At 38.9% G+C, this 18,853-nt stretch overlaps 1 protein-coding gene across 3 annotated transcripts in view; it reads left to right on the top strand.

Annotated features, from left to right (window-relative positions):
- The window catches only part of LOC137101404 (latent-transforming growth factor beta-binding protein 2-like), a 77,072-nt gene that overhangs the window by 5,876 nt on the left and 52,343 nt on the right, over positions 1 to 18,853 (top strand). For all 3 annotated transcript variants that reach the window (XM_067479809.1, XM_067479810.1, XM_067479808.1), the window contains exon 3: positions 8,377 to 8,644. In XM_067479809.1, the coding sequence (XP_067335910.1) occupies positions 8,377 to 8,644 (268 nt within the window). The remainder of the gene's footprint in view (positions 1 to 8,376; positions 8,645 to 18,853) is intronic.

Raw genomic sequence — 18,853 nt, 5'->3', positions numbered from 1 at the left:
CTTCGAGATGAATAGAGCATCTTGTTTCAGTATAGGCACTTAGAACTATTCTCCACTGTATTGAGATTCACATCTGGTAGTCCAACTAATTGTTGTTCATGAAGAACAGAGGAAGCCTATTTTGTAGTCTTGCCCAGTCACAGCTTAGCAGCAGTCCTGTCTCAATTAGACAAGGCTGTTATTTTCAGCTGCATCAATGTAACTGTCAACAGTCAACATATCTAAACACAAAAGCTGATTAATTGTTTTGCTGAATGCTGAAGATGCTCACATCTATTCTAAATTGTCTTCAGCCTTTATGCAAATGTCCAGTCACAGCTCAGTCACATCTCAGCAGCAGTCCAGTCTTAGTTAGAAAAAGGCTGCCTGTCAGCTGCATGAATGTAATTGTCAGCAGTCAACATGTCTTGACACAAATACTGAATAATTGTTTATGCTAAATGCTGTAGAAGGTTAGTTCAATTTGTAGAATGTCTTTAGTCTTTATGCTTTATGCAAAGCAGTACAGAGAATTGTCTTGGAGTTTAATGATGATTTAAGTTTCAACAAAAGATCAATAAAATAATTATTAAAATATGCCATAAGAGTAAAGCCATGGGAATGTTAAATCTGCCTCAACAATGACTGCGCAAACCGGAAAAGCATGTTGAATAAATAGAATTTTTATCATTGGTCTGTGTGTGGAATTGCCACAGAAATCTGTTTACAAAACAGTAAGAGACTTACCTGTGCATTTTCGGGGAAAGCTTTAATTGCTGGAATATTTTTTGTATACAGAGTAACCCCCAATTAGTTGTCTTGTATATCCGTGTAAAATTACTGTTTTTAAGTTTTGGTTGACAACATTTCTTAGAAAAAAATATTCTAAGACCTTTTGAACCCTCTGTCATCAGATATTCGCCTTTAAAGTGTAACTTTTCTCCTTTGTATCTGATGTCAAATACTGTTTGCTTTCCACTCTTGAATGTTGCTTTCACTCAAACCTAGCTGTAAATGGGGTCATATCCAAAAACTGCTACTTACTGTGAAGTGCTGCTTTTGAGATAAATGATAACATCAGCATCCAAACTGTATACGCTCACAATGACAATGTTAATATGTGGATGTCTAGCTGGTATACTAGTATGTTAGCGCCTCATGGAAAATATCAGACATTTTCAATGCACCACCCCCTCGATCGAAAGATGCCCTTACTCATATGTTGCTCATTTGAGGCATGACTGTTAGATACCACAACAGGACTTAAGGTCTAGAAACCAGGAGCTTCCAGTAAGCACCCATAATGAAATGGCTAACTAGAGGATGCTCTTGTTGGTGTATGACCAAAATCCACATGGCAACTTGAAATAGCATCCCAATAGATTTAAATTGTGGAAGAAGCCTTTCCTTTTTTTTAATAAGCCTTAAATCCCAGCACCTCCACTGCTGAAGACTGAAAAGGAATAGTGTGCTTAAAATCATACTACAACTTTTGTCTATGTGTTGGCTAGACCATTCATACCCAGTGGCTTATATCTGACACCTGAAAAAACAGCAGAATTCTTAACTATAAAGCTCTGTGGCAGACGGCTTTACTCTCTGTCACATGTCTTCCACCAACTACAGGTGAAATCTCCACATCCCATACATGGGCTTCCTGTTGGTCTGCTCACTTGTTTAGAATCACATGCATGCCACAAAGGGACATAAACCTTCTGCTGCTCCTCAAAATTATTTTCTGGGCCAATTTGTCTGTCAGTTGGGAATGAATACTGCTCTGATGTTTCATGTAAGCCACTACTACAGTCAGGACATGGTGTCTTAGGAGAAGGTGCCTTTTAAATCAGCCTGTTTGTCACAAAGTACCAACAACACAATGTGGCATTTAGTATTAGCTGGCACAGTGTCAGACCAGTCATCCTACACCAAATTGGTAGGAAGTTTAAAATCCATGGGAGCATTGCTAAAAATGACTGCTAGGTAGTGATGTCGCTGATACTGGCAGGGTCACTACATTAGAGTTATGTTTGTTTTGCTGTTTTAGTACTTGGATTAATGGCATGACATATCAAACACAGGGATTGTGATTGTTTTGCCATATAGAATAAGAATGTGGAACTCTTTGCAGCTTAGAGAAGAACTGGCTTTACATTTTAACAGAGCTCATACGTCCTAAAATGATTGTTTATACATTTTGCAGTAAAATCTATCTCATCATAAAGTTTTGTCGAAAACATGAAGTACATATGGCAACATGCTGCAAACCACAGCCTGCCCTAACAGCGTGACCTTTCAAAATATCCCAGAGATGGCTCTTGATTTAAACCTATTGCTGTCTTAAAGGGTAAAGATGAAAGGTGCATCATTCATATGGAGGAATAAAGTTGTTTTCAGTCTCTTAAGCAGCTAGTGATTGACAAAGTGAAAGACAGCAGAGAGGAGTTTCTTTTTGATTGTCTTCCAGCTTTCTTTGGCCTGCTGTGCCGCTCCGGGCCCCTTCCCATCCCTAAAAAAACTTTCTCCCTCTCTTGCTTCACATCAGAAATAGTCTCTTCCTCTTTTTCCTAATAAAGAATATGGCATGAAGCATGATTTTCTAATTCCATTATGTCACAATTGTACCTTGAGCATTTTTAGTGTGGACCCACCAAAAGCAATATTTATGATTATCTCATTCTACACACATACTATTAGTTGACTGGATTCAGTCATAGCTAAATAGAGAGACAGGAAATCTATAAAGAAACCAGAGCAGAGAGGAAAGGTTATGGCATGCAAAAAAGGACCCTCCTGGGCCTGAGCTGTGGATGTTGCGTTTATATGATGCGCATCTTAACCACATGACTACCAGACACCCCCATAACCACCATTTTTATATTAATAGTTGAGTAATTTCTCACAGTTTTTCTCTAGATTTAAATCCAATCTTGTGTGTGAAATGCATTTAGTGCTCTTGTTTTTCTTTAACATGTGTCAAGCAGCTGGTAAAATATTGAGGGCATACATATGTGAATGTACTGGAAAACCATACTAAAAAAGAAGGATTGCCAAACAGACACATAGCATGTCAGTTTGCTTTATGTAACCTCTGGGACAATTAAAAATCCAAATATACTGAACGTGATGGCCTACAGTGAGGCTTGTACTCTGCATCCAGCAAAAACATGATAAGTTCAAGATGCTGGCTCAAAAAAAGTTCCACACCAATCAGAATAGTTCTGACCAATTAGTTCTTGCCTTAAATAAAATGTGTTTGTTTTTAGTGGCAATAATGTGTTGCACATAACAAATCTTTTGATCTGTCGTGTCAAAAGTTTATCATAGTACATACTATATGCTGCGCAACTAGGGGTCATGAGCCAGAGTCAAGCACATCATTCAGTGTGACCCAGTAAGTCACATCTTTCCTGTTGAATAGCACTTCCAAATGCATTAATGCATAATGTTTCATAGTTACTGTAGATATGATTAGTCAGTATCCTGTGGCAGAACTTAAGTCTAAAGATTTTGAAGGCAGATGCAGAGTTGAAAGCTCATTTTTTATTTGTGAAGATTCATTTTGATATGGGCAAGGGTAATATCAAATAATGAATCTAAATAAATGAGTCTTTTACAATTTGAATTATTTTGCAGCATTTTGAGATTCATATTACGGCATATAAAAAGAGAAGAAACTAAACGTAAAAGACCTAACAAGAAACCTCCTGAGCACTGTTTTACAAGAGGAGGAGGTCTTTAAGATGCCAAAGAGCCCTCCTTGGCTTTATATGTTGAGCACAAGGATTTGTGGGGGTTGCACGGTTCACAGTTCAGGGGCATAACACTCCCTTGGCAACTCCTGTAGAGAGTTATAGCCCATTAGACAGATCCTGTAATCAATACACACCCCATCATTCCAGACCCCATCATTAACATAGACGCTGGACAGCTCGGTCTTAGTTTCCTTCCCCAAACCAGAAGTGCTGTTTTTTCTATACCAGCTGGTGTGTCTGTTTGTAGGTTGCAGTTAGGTCTTGTTTTGGCCTTCTGCACCACATGTTTTTCTAATTGCAACCATAGTCAAAAGTGTGGTGAAAATGAGGTACTACTCAGCATCTGGACCTAAATGTCTTCCTGTAGAATTTTCTTGATATTTATTTTTTTATGTCTTTGTTCATGAGCTGATGGTAATTAGAAAATAATGAAGGGAAAACTAGAACAAACTTGGCTATATAAATCTGAAGTATTCTTTAGTAGAGCTTGTTTGCTTCCCTTTTTAATGGCATCATAATTTAGGAAAGCTCATGTGCTCTCACCAGTAAGCCTAACAAGCAAGGTTCGATTTGATTGTCACTTACAGAGCAAGATTAACAACAAACACCACTTTATTTCGGTCATACACATGCTCACGGAGGCCACAGTCTTTTTAGGGCAGGCTATATTGTAGCTATACATATATCCCAGCACCCTCCTGCTTAAAGACCATATGGAAGTTGTTAGGATCTGCTCTCTCAGGAAGATGGGGTTTTGTGGGTTTTTGGTGAACACCACATCTCACACAGTACTTTACAACACTTTACAAGTTACTGGCACACGCACCCAGACCTAGATATCCCTTACAAAAAGCCTCAGCATGTGACTTATTGAAAGCTGAATATGGTAGACTGAGGGGTGTGGTAGAGGCATGATATAGCAATAATGTGCTTAGTGTCATTTGTCAGTAGGTTAACAGAATCCTCCAAAAGAGTTGAAGTAGGGCTCCAACTACTGTGTTGGACCAAGATAAATGTTCATCTATAAAGGCACCTTCTTTTGACAAAATATCAATATTGTAAGATTTACCACAAAGAGAAATAAATGATTATTCAAACAGAATCAGGCTCCCTCCCTTCTGCTTCTGATTACAACAACCGGGAAATTTTATGCTGAATTTTTTAATAAGCGCATGCCGAGTTACAGTAACTGGAGCCTAGTTCTACACAGCTAAGTTAGCATTTGGCAAGAAATAATTACACATGTGGAAATCACATGTAAAAAGATGAACACTCACATTGAGAGGCAATTATATTAACTGCCCAATAGACCAGTTCTTACTTTTTCAGTGGATAGTCAGTCTAGATGGGAGACAGATTTTTAATCTTGTCTTTCCCTGCTGCCTCAAATCTTAAACACTTGACCTATTTCCTGATCCCTGTCAGGTTATGTGTTGAATCCCAAAGACATGCTCATCCTTTCATCACAGGCAATTCATAGACTATGTATTCTGAGTTTTAACAGTTGTCTGTGATATTTTTTATTTTTTTTTACAGCTTGGCGCAAAGTTGCAGCATACTTAAAGAATAATATTTTTTACATTTTAGACAATATTGACATTATAGCTGTGATTTTATGCACTAAAATATTACCACACTTGGCCGGAAGTTGCTGCAATAATTCTAATGGCAATTTACTTTTCCTTATTATTTCTTAACTTTCTGTCCCTTACTTTTAGGGCCTGAAAGGGCCTTTATTCAAGACATTTCTTATGTTCTGCTAAATTCTAATCTCTGGGGAAGGTTCCAGCCTCTAAATCTCATAATGGCACATAATGTGTTCAGCCTGTTGAAAGTCCTTCCCAAGATTATCGCGATTATGTTTTCATTATCAATATTATTTTCAGAGATGTCAGGTTACCTCTGATATTAGTGTTGAAGTGTGCAAAGTGAGGAAATTTCTCTGTGTTTGAGTTATGTCAGATACTAGTTTCAAATTGCTCTTTACTGAATGAAAAAACTGAAAAGATTTGATGGGTTCTACTACTGTGACAGACATTAAGTAAGGCAAATCTCTAGTGAACGGAAATGGACCGGAAACAAGTGTTAAGTTTGAAATGAGAGTCCAGTGGAAGGTGAATTTAATTTGCATATAAAAGCACATGTAGACCTAAGCCTAAAGTGAGCTAGTAACTGTAACTCACCAGACAAATGATTTGATATAGCTACAAAATTACTGTGCAATCTCACAAAATCAAAATAAACAAAGAACTTAGACAATAAAAATACAAAAGGAATAAAGGAGCAAGGAATGTATTTGCATTACTTAGCTTTCTGAGGTTTCCAACTGTAGTAAAGATTTCCTTAAATTTGCATCCTTGTATTTAGATTTTATACAAGTTAATAAAGCTCAGATGTATGATGTTGAAGATATTTAGTTAAGACCAAAGAGAATGCTATTTCCACATTAATCATTACTGATTTGTCTGGATCAGCATGTTTGTTTGAAAGGTTCAAAGCTGCCAACAACAGTCTAACAGTCTCCTCTTTTCAGATGACTGAATCTGGGCACAGTCTTCCAAAAACTTGGCCAGTCTGTCTCACTTATAATTAAGGCTAAAGTGGCAAGGCCAGGAATGTTTGCCATTTCTCCTCTTTCATTTCTGATGGATTCTCATTTTATTATTAGTCTTGCAAAGTAGTAATTGCTGCACATATTTGTGAATTGGATGGAATGCGAGGCAATTAGTTTTAATGATGTGCAAGACAAATCTGCATGACAGCAATTATTGTGACAATGTGTTCAACAGCCCAGAGGCAGGGCCCACAGACAACACAGACAGGCAGTGATACTTAATGCTGGAGCGACTCAAGAGGCTTTATGTGGGGCACATGTCAGGCTCACAGTCACTGACCTGTCCACTCTGTTGTGGGCACAGGCGAGATGTTTTCCTGGTATCAATTCTGTCCCTCGCAATTCTAAACAGGCCACATGTTACATGACTGAACAAAATTCTCATTGTAAGCCATTAATATGGACATTGATAGGTTATTTTTTTCTTATTAGATGGTTTATTTAAAGGATGCCCTTTTTGTAGCATAATATCACTGGAATCTTTGGCCTTAATCCTCAAATTTGAGGTTAAACAGACTCCGGACAAGGTGGTGGCACCCAGCCAGCCCTTTGCTACTTTAGTGAGATGATGTATTTAACTCCTAGCCAAACAGAGCTCGGGCTGGAAAATTCAGATCACATACTAAGTTATACAAATCCACAGCCACATTGCTCTAAATGTGTATGCTTCATCAAAATAGGGTATATATTTTCCTCTGAGTAATTAAAATTAAATGCCTGAGGTCAAATCAAAATTTGCTTCACCTTGAAGCGAGAGGCAATTGTCTGATATTTAATCCTCAATTTGTTCGCCACAAGCTGACGATGCAATGGTAAGAAGCACCATGATTGAGAAAACCAACATACAGAGCTTTGTGGGCATCTCGTTATGGAAATAAAAGTGTTATGGCACATTTGTTACACAGCGTTGTCATGTATTCTTTTCTGTCTCCTCAGTTTCAAGCTTGTGGCATCATGAACAACATTTTTAGGGTCCACTGTATTTTCGCTGAGGACTAAAATAAACATAATATGGCCCAATAGATTCAGTAGTATTGCAATAACAGGAAGTGTGCAGCAGGTAGGACACTGTTTGTGCCCATTAGGGCCTTTTCTACTGCTAGCACTTCTCACTGCCAAGAGCCATGACAGCATTCCTGGTTGGAATCTAGCAGTGTCCACAGCATCTGTGTCAATAGCATTCCATAACCCTTTTGACAGAGCACTGCTGTTTACTTTAGCCAGGGCAGACCAGTGGTCTGATTTACTGTTTGAGAACAATGGCATAAATCCTCAAGTGCTGTCTACTACAAACATTTGTGTCACAAGATGGAGAGCATATTTACTTTAAATTGCATGCCAAAGGTCTTTCAGCACTTCAAGTAACTGAACTGTAATAGGAGGATAGGTGGTGGGCTGGTAGAGTGACACCGATTATTTTTCCATAAAATGACCTCAGTACTATGTATTTGCAGACAATTGCTAAAAATTATGTACACATTCATCTTCTAAGTGCAGCAATGCCTCCCAGATTTAGTTCAAAACAAAGAGCTCAGGTCATTTCTTGATGAAGTGTAAGCTATTTGCAGTTGGCCTTCAGTAACCCATTTTTCCTATTTGCTCATTTTTTTTATGACCTCTTACTTTTATTACCCATTTTAAGCTGCCTGTGTGACAGTAAAAGCACATGCTAAATTGTAGCTGAGTGACAAAAAAAAGTCACTCTATACTGAGACATGAGCCCTAAATATAGTTTTTACCTTTGTGAAAAATTAAATAAAGAATTTACTGTAAGTGAACTTATACAAACCAAACAGAGCAGTAAAGGAATCAAGCCAAATTGAACACGAAAGTCCTTCTAGGCTCTCTGGTGAATGAAAAGGACAAACTTTTTTTTTTTTTTTTTGAGTAAAACTAATGCCTTCTTTATTGAATCAATTTAAAGTGAGCCTTGGTGCTGAGATGGAGAGAGCCATTTTTGCTACCACTCCTTCACACATGCTGTATCATCACCTGTTGAAAACTTGATCTACATCTGTGCTCTTTCTTCAGCTGACTGCCAGCCCCCCTGCCAGAACCGTGGCTCCTGTAGTCGGCCACATACCTGTGTGTGTCGCTCAGGCTTTCAAGGGCCCCGCTGCGAGGAGGTTGCCCCAGAGCAGGTGTACATTCGTGATGGAGGCTCCCTTAGGCGCATTCAACCTGGCACCAACGCATTCAAGAAAGATCAACCACGGAAAAGGCCTTCTGAAAGGCAGGCCATGGACATCAAGGTCCATACTCCACAACCTGCAACCACTAAACAGCCTGTCCACACTGTGTAAGTGATGCATCTGGCTTCTTATTTTGGTCTCTAAGAGCCTCGGAGATATGCCAAAAAAGCATGGATCAAAAAAGTTTTCACTTCTAATTTACAGTCAGAATCACCAGATAAGTGGCGATATACAGAAGGTACTATTCATATAGCTAGTTTGGTAAACTACTGTAGCTGAACAGCTCTCAAAGTTTGCTAGGTTGACATTTAATTAAACCTAGCGCTAATTGTCGCAAATTCTGAGTTTATTTAAAACACCTACAGTATGTATCATCAACTCTTGTGCATTGCTTTTGCTGCAGTGACCTCTCTTTTTGAGCTTGTCAAAATAGATATTTAATAAGATCTGTAATTTGGGGTTTGAGTCCATCACACTATTTAAAATAATGTAACACTGCTAAATTCAAGAGGATTTTTATTTCCTGATTCAGTTAGTCATCAACATTTTGGACTTAAGTCAGTATTCTATTACTGTACATCTTAATTATATATCATAATTTTTATGTATGATATATATATGATATAGCCTCTTCACATAATCTAGTGCTGTTGTTTAAAATAATATGAAAGCTTTATTTGATTCTAATGTATTTTTTGGTTTTTCACCAAGAGATGTTTTTTTTAGCTGTCATTGCTGTCATGCAGGCACGCTCACGGAAAATATATTGACACACTGTGGTATTAGATATTATTTAAACTCTCTTGAACAAACAGTTGTTCGTTACAGTGCTTTTCAACGCTGGTTGTGTTTATCATTGCAATAAATCAAACCAGATGTTCATATGTTAAATCTTTAATACACTCAAAGTAAAACAAATATTCTGTAATGCAAGTGAGCTTTTGCTGCCACTTGCAACGTATTAAAATAAATCTGTAAAATGTAGGAAAATATAACATGATTTACCAGACTAAAGTATTAACCCATGCTATTTACTTTGCAAATTGAGTAGGAAGATCATATTTTCTTTAGGCTTTGACTACTTCACTATGTTATGTGATTTATTGGAATAACTGTGACTATAACATGTCCAACTAACAATTGCTCAGATGAAAGCCTCTTTCACTGAATTCAGCAAATTCTCTCAAGACTGCTAATTGGACAGGCCTAATAGTTTCTTGGCTTCAGTGTCTGTTTTTGTTCCAGTCTTGTTGGAAATAACTTTTTGGTTTGATTAATCATTTTGCCATTGATAGAACTGTGTTCTTGATCAAGGATGTTGAAATTGAGTAATTATTTCCGGGAGTATTTTTGATGGATTGTTATTGCTTACAGGTTCAGACTTATCTTGTCAAATTGTGCTCCGTTTTTGGACTTCTGCCCAGCACTTTTCTAATCTGCTCACAGTCTGTTTAATTGCCATAGTTTCTTTGGGCACTGAGGTCATTATTCAATTTTTAGCCAGTTTGTCACTTTGTAATTTCTTTCCACCAAACCACTTAAACATTTTGAGTTACATCTGACATTTATGGTGCTCCTCTTGCTAATTGTGAGGGTCTTGTGTCATATTGTGCTTTTGCTGGTGTTATGGAATTACGCTGGCTGAGCAATCTACATGTTTGTGGTAGCTCAGTGAAATTCTACTAAATGTTTTGGCAGATGGTTCATAAAGAGTTTTTATAGATCGTCCTTCCCAAAACGATTATCTTGGAGGCATAAAACATCTTCTAATCAACACAAGACCTCTGCAGAATGCACAGTTGTTATGCATATGTTTCCTTTGTTCTTGTCTCACAGAGCATTTTTGCATCCTGAGTCAGAGGTCTGGGATGAATCGAAATGCCAAGGATGCAATGTTGTAAGAAGCAGACAATTATTCTGAGTCACAAATGCCCCCATGATGACTGTTTTCACCATCACGTTTCTGCTGAAGATGACTAACTGTTCGTGGAGAGGCTGTTAAGTTCAACATGAGGCATTTTCCTTTGAATGCAAGATTTCCAAGCATTCAGCTCAGCCAAATCTAATTATTTGTTGTTTCAACAAACATATTTCTCTGAAAGTTTAAGGACACGAGAAAACATTTTGGCAAATTTGTAAAAAATATTTTCTTTTTTTGTATGCTTGATTGAATACTTTACTGTCTTTCATTAATACTCCTAGAAAAGTCTATAAGTGCTTGTTTAATGCACATTTAACACTCAGCCATCGCAAGCAAATGTTCGGCATTTTTTCAAGAAGTGGAACAGTGTTCCCCCTGGAGGAGTAGTGGATGCAAGTCTTGGTTTCATATAGCAGACTGAGGTTCCACTGTTTCCAGAGCCAGGAAAGCGCAAGCAATGTGAGGTCACAGAGAGTCAGAGTCAGATAGAGAGACAAGGCCAGTGCCAAGCCTTTATTAAGGAGTAAGAAGAGACGTGTGGAGGACACAAGAGGACACTCCGTACATGCAGCACACAGCAAGTCTGTATTTATTTCTTCCTTCTAGAGAAGGTGTGAGCTACTATATAGGTCTGTCTTGGCACAGACTTGATTTGTTATGTCAACAGCACCCTGTTACTGACACGGCCTATTACATGGTGCCAAAAGCAAGATTTAGTGTAGAAAAGTAATTAGATAGACAAGGAAGGACAGAAAGTGTCTGACCACTTTAAGGTCCATCAGACCTTGTCATTATACCTGTTGCTTGGCTTTACCTCTCACTGTCCAGTCATCTCAGTGATGACTGGACAGTGTGTGCACATGTAAGCAGGCAACAGACATGTAAAGTGTGAAGTACTTGTGGCTGAGTTTACGAGGGTTAAAGTATCTCTTAGAAAATGGTGCTTTACACTATTTTCAGCAGGGTTGTACTTAGAGTAAAATGTGTGGTTTTCTGAATGAAAATGCGTTCGACTAGACCAGGCGAGGGGAAATGACAGGTGTGAGAGGTAGTTACAGCTCGGGGGTTAGTTGGAATCCCTGGGATCCAACGCCACTGTATCCCGTCCGTCTGAACAAGTCCAGCACATTTATGAGTGACAGCCTAGAGTAATGTTTTAGTGAAATGGACAAAACATATGAGAATTCAGTGGAAAATTGTGAGACACAGGACCAGAACTCCATACCTTACTCCCTCTTCTTGCATTCCTGTTGTCCATCTTTTACCTCTTCTCTGACCTTTTCAACTATTTCCCAAATGTCCCAGCTGCCTGTTCTGTGGGATTAAAAGTCTAAAATTTATTATAGGTACATTCTATATGCAGCTGGCAAACAAATAACTTTTCTTCCTCTGACCTGTGCTGAGTTTTAATTTCCTCTGAGTGCTTTGCTTAGCAGTAGGCTTGTCCCTCCCAGTATGAAAGTCAGGGCCAGAAGTGAACACTCATGGCTAAAATACAACTGTTAGGATTTATTCACCAACTCCTATGAGTGCTTCATATCACCTTAATGCCCCCACTGTTCTCTGACATCGGTACTCTGAAGGAAACAAAGTAGGGCCGAGCAGGATGTGTATGCTGTAGACTGGTCATCCCTCTAAAGGTCATCTCTCTCTGCTGCCTGTTACATAATCAGATTCAGTCTCCAGTATTTTTATATGATGAAATTTTATCATACAGTATAAACAAGATAATCTGAAAAAAATAATGATCCAAGGCCAAGCTCACACAAGCAGCAATGCAGATCATACAGCTTTTTCTGCAATCTGTTATGCTTTTATCAGCCCCCACTGTTTGCTAGTGACTAGTTGGGCTGGCGGTTATGTGGCTTGTTGAGTCATGGCTTTGAACATAGCCATACAGCCATTTCTCAGGGGGAACTGTGGTCATAGAGGGAGTTCTCCATGTTAATCATGTGTCACTGGTTGCTTTCACTCCCACTCCAGACAAACCACACAGGAGCCACTGTCAAAATCATGACACCAGCACCTGCAGAGAAATATTGTTTTACTATCATTGCCATTGCTCTTGGTTGTAACATTCACTGAACATTTTTAGGTTTCAAGTGTAATAAAAATGCAGAACTTGAATAAAATGTTGATCAAAAATGTTGAAAGGCAGGAGTGGGAATTAACTCAACAGGTTTCTCATAACTCAGCTAAGAGGATAATAAAATAAAAGACCAGCCCTAATCCCACAGTAGCTTTCCATCTGATAGTACTTTTTATGTCTTTGACCTTCATCAGATATTGTATGCATATTCTTAAGACTAAAATATATATCTAAACAGTCAGCCTGGGAAAGTTTTTTTGCTGTGCAACCTGGCAGTCTGCTTTGTTGCTCAAAGAGGATGTGTCTAAAATCATTCTCTTATCTCCCTTTTTGACTGCCAAAGTAGAGGAGGCCTGCAGATGGGGAGCCAGGGTAGAGTAGAGTAGAAGGGTAAAGTGCAGGGTAATTCCCACAGGTTGTACAGTATGTGTTGCTCTCTCTCCTGAATAGGGCTCTGTCTTGTTTCTAAACCAGGCATATGACTATGTCTGGAGCTGTGATTTGTATCCCTGTCTGGGCAGACTTTGAACTTGAGCGGGGTCATATTAACTGGCCCTCTGCTTGTGGATTGCAGGCATGTTTGTCTTGTGTGCTGGTGGTACAAACATGAATTTTGCCCTCATTACAGTCCCTGATGAGAATTTTTACTTTTGAAATGTATGGAAAAAGCCTTCTGGAGCATGACTAGACATCCCTTGTCCTCAGGTGAACTTTCTACATGTTGGCAAAGGCGAAAACATGTTGAATTTTTCTTAAAAGTGTATGATTATAGAAATCAACTAAAATGTTTTCAGCATCGTTAACGTGTGTGTCTAAATGTACTGTAGCTTTTCGATGTGAGAAAACTAAACACACAGTGATATTGACTGAGCCAGGCCAGGAAGAGCTGGTGTGTTTCTCTCTGCAAGCACAGAGCCAAATGAGTCCCATGAGTGTTTGGCTTCCTGCTAGGCCAGAGGGAACAAAGGACTGTAGAGAACTCAGCACTCAGCGTGGGACAGATATATCTTTTTCTCTCCATCCCAAACTCTCCTAAAGCCCCATCCGAAACACTCTCTGTGCTGCAATGCCAGCATGTTCTGGATCTGTAGCCAAATCATTCTCATCATGCAAGCCTGTGCACATGCAGCTGTCGGTAGGACAAGTATTGTACGGCGGTTATAGGAAGAGAGGCGCCTATCCCAGAATGCACTCCAACCTTCAGCTCCGGAGCTGAGGCAGATGGAAGCAGCATCCATCAGACTCATCTCCCAGATATGGCATATGGTGTTGAAAGCATGAATTAACAATATGGCTGTATGTGGGACCAGTTAAGTTATTCAGTCGTCTGAATGTAAGGTTCCTGTGGGGCTGAGCGGTGGACTAGACCTTCAAAAGGAGCAAACGTACAAATCTAACATGCTCCCACACACATGCATTTCTTCTCATACTGTGTATTCAGATGTTAAACTCAACTTTCTTATGGCTTTCTTCAGTTTTTTTTTTTTTTAAACCGATGTTACAAGTCCTCAAAAAGTCCTTCAATCACTTCAAATGCTCCTTGCGATGTTTTCAGAGAATGCTGAAATATGACACTGACAAGTGTAGGCATAGCCTCAGTCAGCCCTTGTAATGATTCCTTCTGCTGACCTGACTGGCGGCATATTACTAAGTGAATGATCAGAGTAACTACAATAAACTAGAGAGTATTAAGTGGCTTCTCAGTCCACCATGTCTCCAAGCATTTTGAGTTGGGCTCCTGGACCACAGCAATCACAATGCTTGGCTTCCATCCAGAATTAAGCTTTTCTGAATTTCTTATACCTTGAAAATCCCACTTTATAAATGCAGAGCTGAAAACAGGCAGGTTGGCACTGATACAGACCCCCTGTTTATTTCTTAACTTTTGGCCTGTGGTAGAGTAGATAGCAGTAGTCATATGTTTTGATACTGCAGTATATGAAAACCTCAATGAGGTCTAATTTACAGATAATCTATTTTTATGCTGGCAGTGAAGGAAGTTATACCTATAAAATTAAGTGGAACTTTATTTCTTCATTTGTCTTTGTAGCCCTTTGGCAAATCCAAACAACCGTCTTTGCTAAATACATTTCTCAAGAACCTATTCTGCTTTCCATTCTGCACTAGGCACAGTTGTTGCACTAATATAAGCCTCATCCTCTGGGGGAAAAAAAGAAGGTTTTCTGAAGCAGTCCAACCCCACTGTAATTCATTTCACCCAGGCGCTGGCTGCTACTAGCAGGATTCCTGGAAGGCTGTCCAGACAGAGAGAGCATGATTTAATCCAGCCTCCGTGGCTGGTGCGATAAGCCCTCAGACACACCCAGATTTTCACAAGGGGAAATATTCTGCCAAGACCCACAATTATCCAAGTCATAATGACTAGAGATCTTATCAAAGAAAGACTGGGCCTTAATTGCTCACTGATGTTTGGCCTTATGCAGCCACGCATGAAAAGCTTGTTTCAGGAGAAAGGAGCCTATCGTTAAAGCTCTGCACATGTTTCTGGGACAAGGTGTTTTTATTTCTTATATCTTGTTTATAGTATGGGACTCATATTGTACTACTGGCATTATTGGCATTGTTGAATCTTCAAGGAGCAGTTTGTCAAATACACACCATTTCTTTTCTTTGCCCTTAGTTCTGCCTTTGCTTAATTAGTCGTGTTTCCATGTATAAAATCTTTTGCTGGTTTTCAGTGTGTCCAGACATTGGTGCTTACAGTACCTCTTCCCTATCTTAACTATTTTATGAATATTTATAGTTTAGGTTGAGCACATCTACAGTGTGGATGCTAGATTATGTTATTAGATTTTTTTCTTCAAATTTTTTTCTTCAGCATGTATATTGTAAGCTCTAATAGGAATAGTTCAACATTTTAGAATATACACCATACGTTTTCTTTTCAAGAAGTAGGCAAGAAGTTTGATACCGATCTCATGTATGTTCTGTTGATTAAGTCTGTAGCAGGATTCAGCAGTGGGTTAGCTTAACTTAGCAGAGTTTGACCCAGCTCTAAAGCTCAGTGAGCAGCACTTTACTTATTGTTGTTTAATTGGTACAAAAATTAAATAGTGAAACCTTAAACTCGCTTTACATAGCCAGAGAACACAGGACACCTGCCAGGTGGTTAATGAAACATTCGCATAATTAGTGGATAGTTTTCATAAAAACTAAATCATATTTTTATATTAAAACCCCCGGTAAGTTAATGTTGTGGTTGAAAGGTCTATCTAATACTGTAGGTCATAGGTGTCACAAAGAAAAATATTTTACTGTCATACTAAAAGCACAGCGGTTTAGTACGCATATTGGTACTCAGTATCAGGAATTCATAAATGTAAGTACTTTTACTTGTACTCACTCTTCGAAAAAGTGATGTTTTGACATTCCTATAAACAAGGTACTGCCAAGTTGACTTGCAAGTTTCATAATTGTCTTGCAAAACAAGCTGTGAGAAAATAAAAAACTGTGGAAGTTAAAAAGTTCACTACTAGAGATTAAACCTCCACAGAACGCTGTAATTTAGGGCAAGACTTTAATGTGACAGAAGCTGGTGTTGAGTTATTTTTGAAGTTCAAACGAACAAAAAACTTACCACCGTGCTTTTGCATGATCTTGTTGCTATGAGGAACACACAACAACAGTATAATGAAAATGCCCTCGTTGGTTGGGTGGCTATTATATTTATTGGTGCATGCTAAGGATCAAACCTCAGGATTTTATTGAAAGAAACACACAGGGCCCTTAGTGGTGAATGATGAATGGATGAGAGATTTCTGCATAAAGCCTAAGGAATGAGATGTGTGACCACAGTGGGGTTTGACCAATGGTGGTACAGATGGTTTGGTACACTGACTGGGTGGGTAAGAAAGGATTAATTCTCTCTCTGCCCACAGAGACTTCTTTCACCTCTTAAAATACACCAAGGCAGTAAAGAAGAACCAAATTCTGAATTAAACTTTTCCCCTCTTTGCTAGAGAGCTAGAGCAGACATGGTAAAATACACCGAAGTAAAAACAAAATAGCCTTAAAATATCCTATTAGTAATTCATTTCTAATCAAATATCAAATGACTTTTTACAAAATCAAAATTTGCAGCAAGTCAGTCATACTTGGAACCGAAATCCTAGTCAACTAGCGATCGTATCTTTATAATAGTGTTTTCTCTTTTCCTAGCTACATTGTAGTCAGCCTTGGACGTCACAGAGATTCATGACACTATTGGGCTCTGAATAGCAAAACAAGAACAAGAGTCAAGTGTGTATGTCTTTGCAAATGTTCTTGAATAACATCTCCTGGGATTTGTTTCAACAGTCTGTTCTCTGCTTCCTGGTCTGCAAGCTTTAGTCTAGGAAATGTGGAGCACCATCTGTTGTAAAGCCATTTGCTTAAAAACATATTTCTCTTGGCGTTCTGAAATTTTATATCTAGAAAAGAAAGGTATATTCATGTTTGTTTCGAGTTATTTTCCAGTTTAAGAATACCTCCTCTGAAAAGCATTTGTGCAAACTCACTAAGCTGTATGGTTTATTTGTTTTATAACAAACCAACTGAATCCAAGTTGCTTAACTGCTGCTTTAACACTTGGTAGAAAACTTAAAAGTGTTGGAATATGGCCAGTATGCTTTGCTGCATCTCAAATCTGTTTGTAGTCCTTACAAAGTGTTCTGTTTAGCCTTCAGCCGTCCTTTTCTAACTGCAAATATGCATGTCCCAAATACACTCATAAATCTTCTCTTTCTTTGTTGCCAACACCATTTGCAGTGGTTGAGCAGTACAAAGTTTTCATTGTTTCAACTGCTGTTTGCAAATTTTCTTTGCGTTTTTGCTGTTCGTTCCAGTTAGCCTGATGATCTGCATATTCGAGTGCAAGCTTTCAAATGAATAAGAGTCACTAATACTTTCTCTGAATCAGATGAATGTGTGTAAACTTTGATTTACACTTGCTCCTTGATGACCATCATATACTGTACCATTTACCAAGTAGCCTTCAAATTGCTCTAATTGTGTGCAGTTCTTATGTAATAAGAGCTTTTGGCTGATGCTCCATGTTGGAAAGAGGTAAATGGAACCGTTAAATTTGTTTAAATAATAAGACTCGCTTGGTCGAGCGACTCTAGTGTTGATTGGTCATACACCTTCTGATGTTTCCAGAGGTTTGCCACTCGTCACTCTGGAGTTCATGTCTAGTCCAACACAAAGAAAACTGTGTCTGGACAAAGTGACAAAGCTGGGAGCTGTCTGGTTGTGTGGTGTGACCCAGACTGATGATGCTCATGCCAAACATTTCTGACTGCTGTTAGGCTGTCTTGTTGAAACAGTCTATTCAAAGCCAAATGGCTCCACAGATGAGCCCTTCATATCAGCCTATTTTCTGCATTAGCTGAATCCAAACTAGTAGATGTGGGTTTGAACTTTTGTATTGTGAAACAAAGCAAAATGAAAAACAGGGTCAGTGAAAAACCATTTAATATCACAATCATGACTCTTTTTTTAACCTACACAGAATGCTAAGCCCAGACCAACTCGCCTTCCTGTCTGAAATACATTAACTGAAGTAAATGCTTCATTTTATATGATGATTTATTGAGCCAGAAAAAAGCCCCTCAGTGAATGAATCAGCTGTGACCCATACATTACTGTGCAGTGCTTCACATAAACACTGCTTTGGCCTTGTCATGCAGAGTGTGCTATGGATGGTTTAAGATATAAACAATTCCAGAGGATCTGGGTCATTGCGCGCGTGTGTGGATGTGTATGATGTGAGTTTGAATGAATGTTTGGGGTTAACAAGATCATCAGATAAATCCAGTATTTCTCTCCTTGTCTCCTTTGCTCCTATTTCCCAATGGGCAATTTACAGAAACAACACAGTCACCACTGGGATGATGGGAAGTAGTGTTTTCCAAGCCCACACTACGCGGGTTTCCTGGCACCTAAACAAAGCCACCTAACCGAATTTCTCCACATAAAACCCCCTTCCCCCATCGCACTTTCATCAAAACTTCAAAGTGCACCTTGCATTTTGCTTGGCAGTGTAATTCATCAGATTCTATTAACAACATGGTTTATATACAGTATAGCATCAGCAGAAGCTCAGAGATCAGAGGGTTTCTAGCTTTTTTGACTGTCCTCCAGTTCTTGGTGCTGGCTTGTGTTTATGCAGTGCTTGACTGTGTGCAGTATGTGCTCCAAAACTGCCTCCTCTCCAACTCATCGGAGTCAAGAGGAGTGGTTGGAACTGCCATTCATGCTGCCTGTCATGGTTTCATGCTAATATTCACGTGTTGCAATGCTGCAATG

The sequence above is a fragment of the Channa argus genome, chromosome 16 (genome assembly GCF_033026475.1).
Source record: "Channa argus isolate prfri chromosome 16, Channa argus male v1.0, whole genome shotgun sequence".
Lineage (NCBI taxonomy): Eukaryota > Metazoa > Chordata > Actinopteri > Anabantiformes > Channidae > Channa > Channa argus.
Note: the sequence above shows the minus strand (reverse complement) of the source record. Positions and strands in the feature narration are given on the sequence as shown.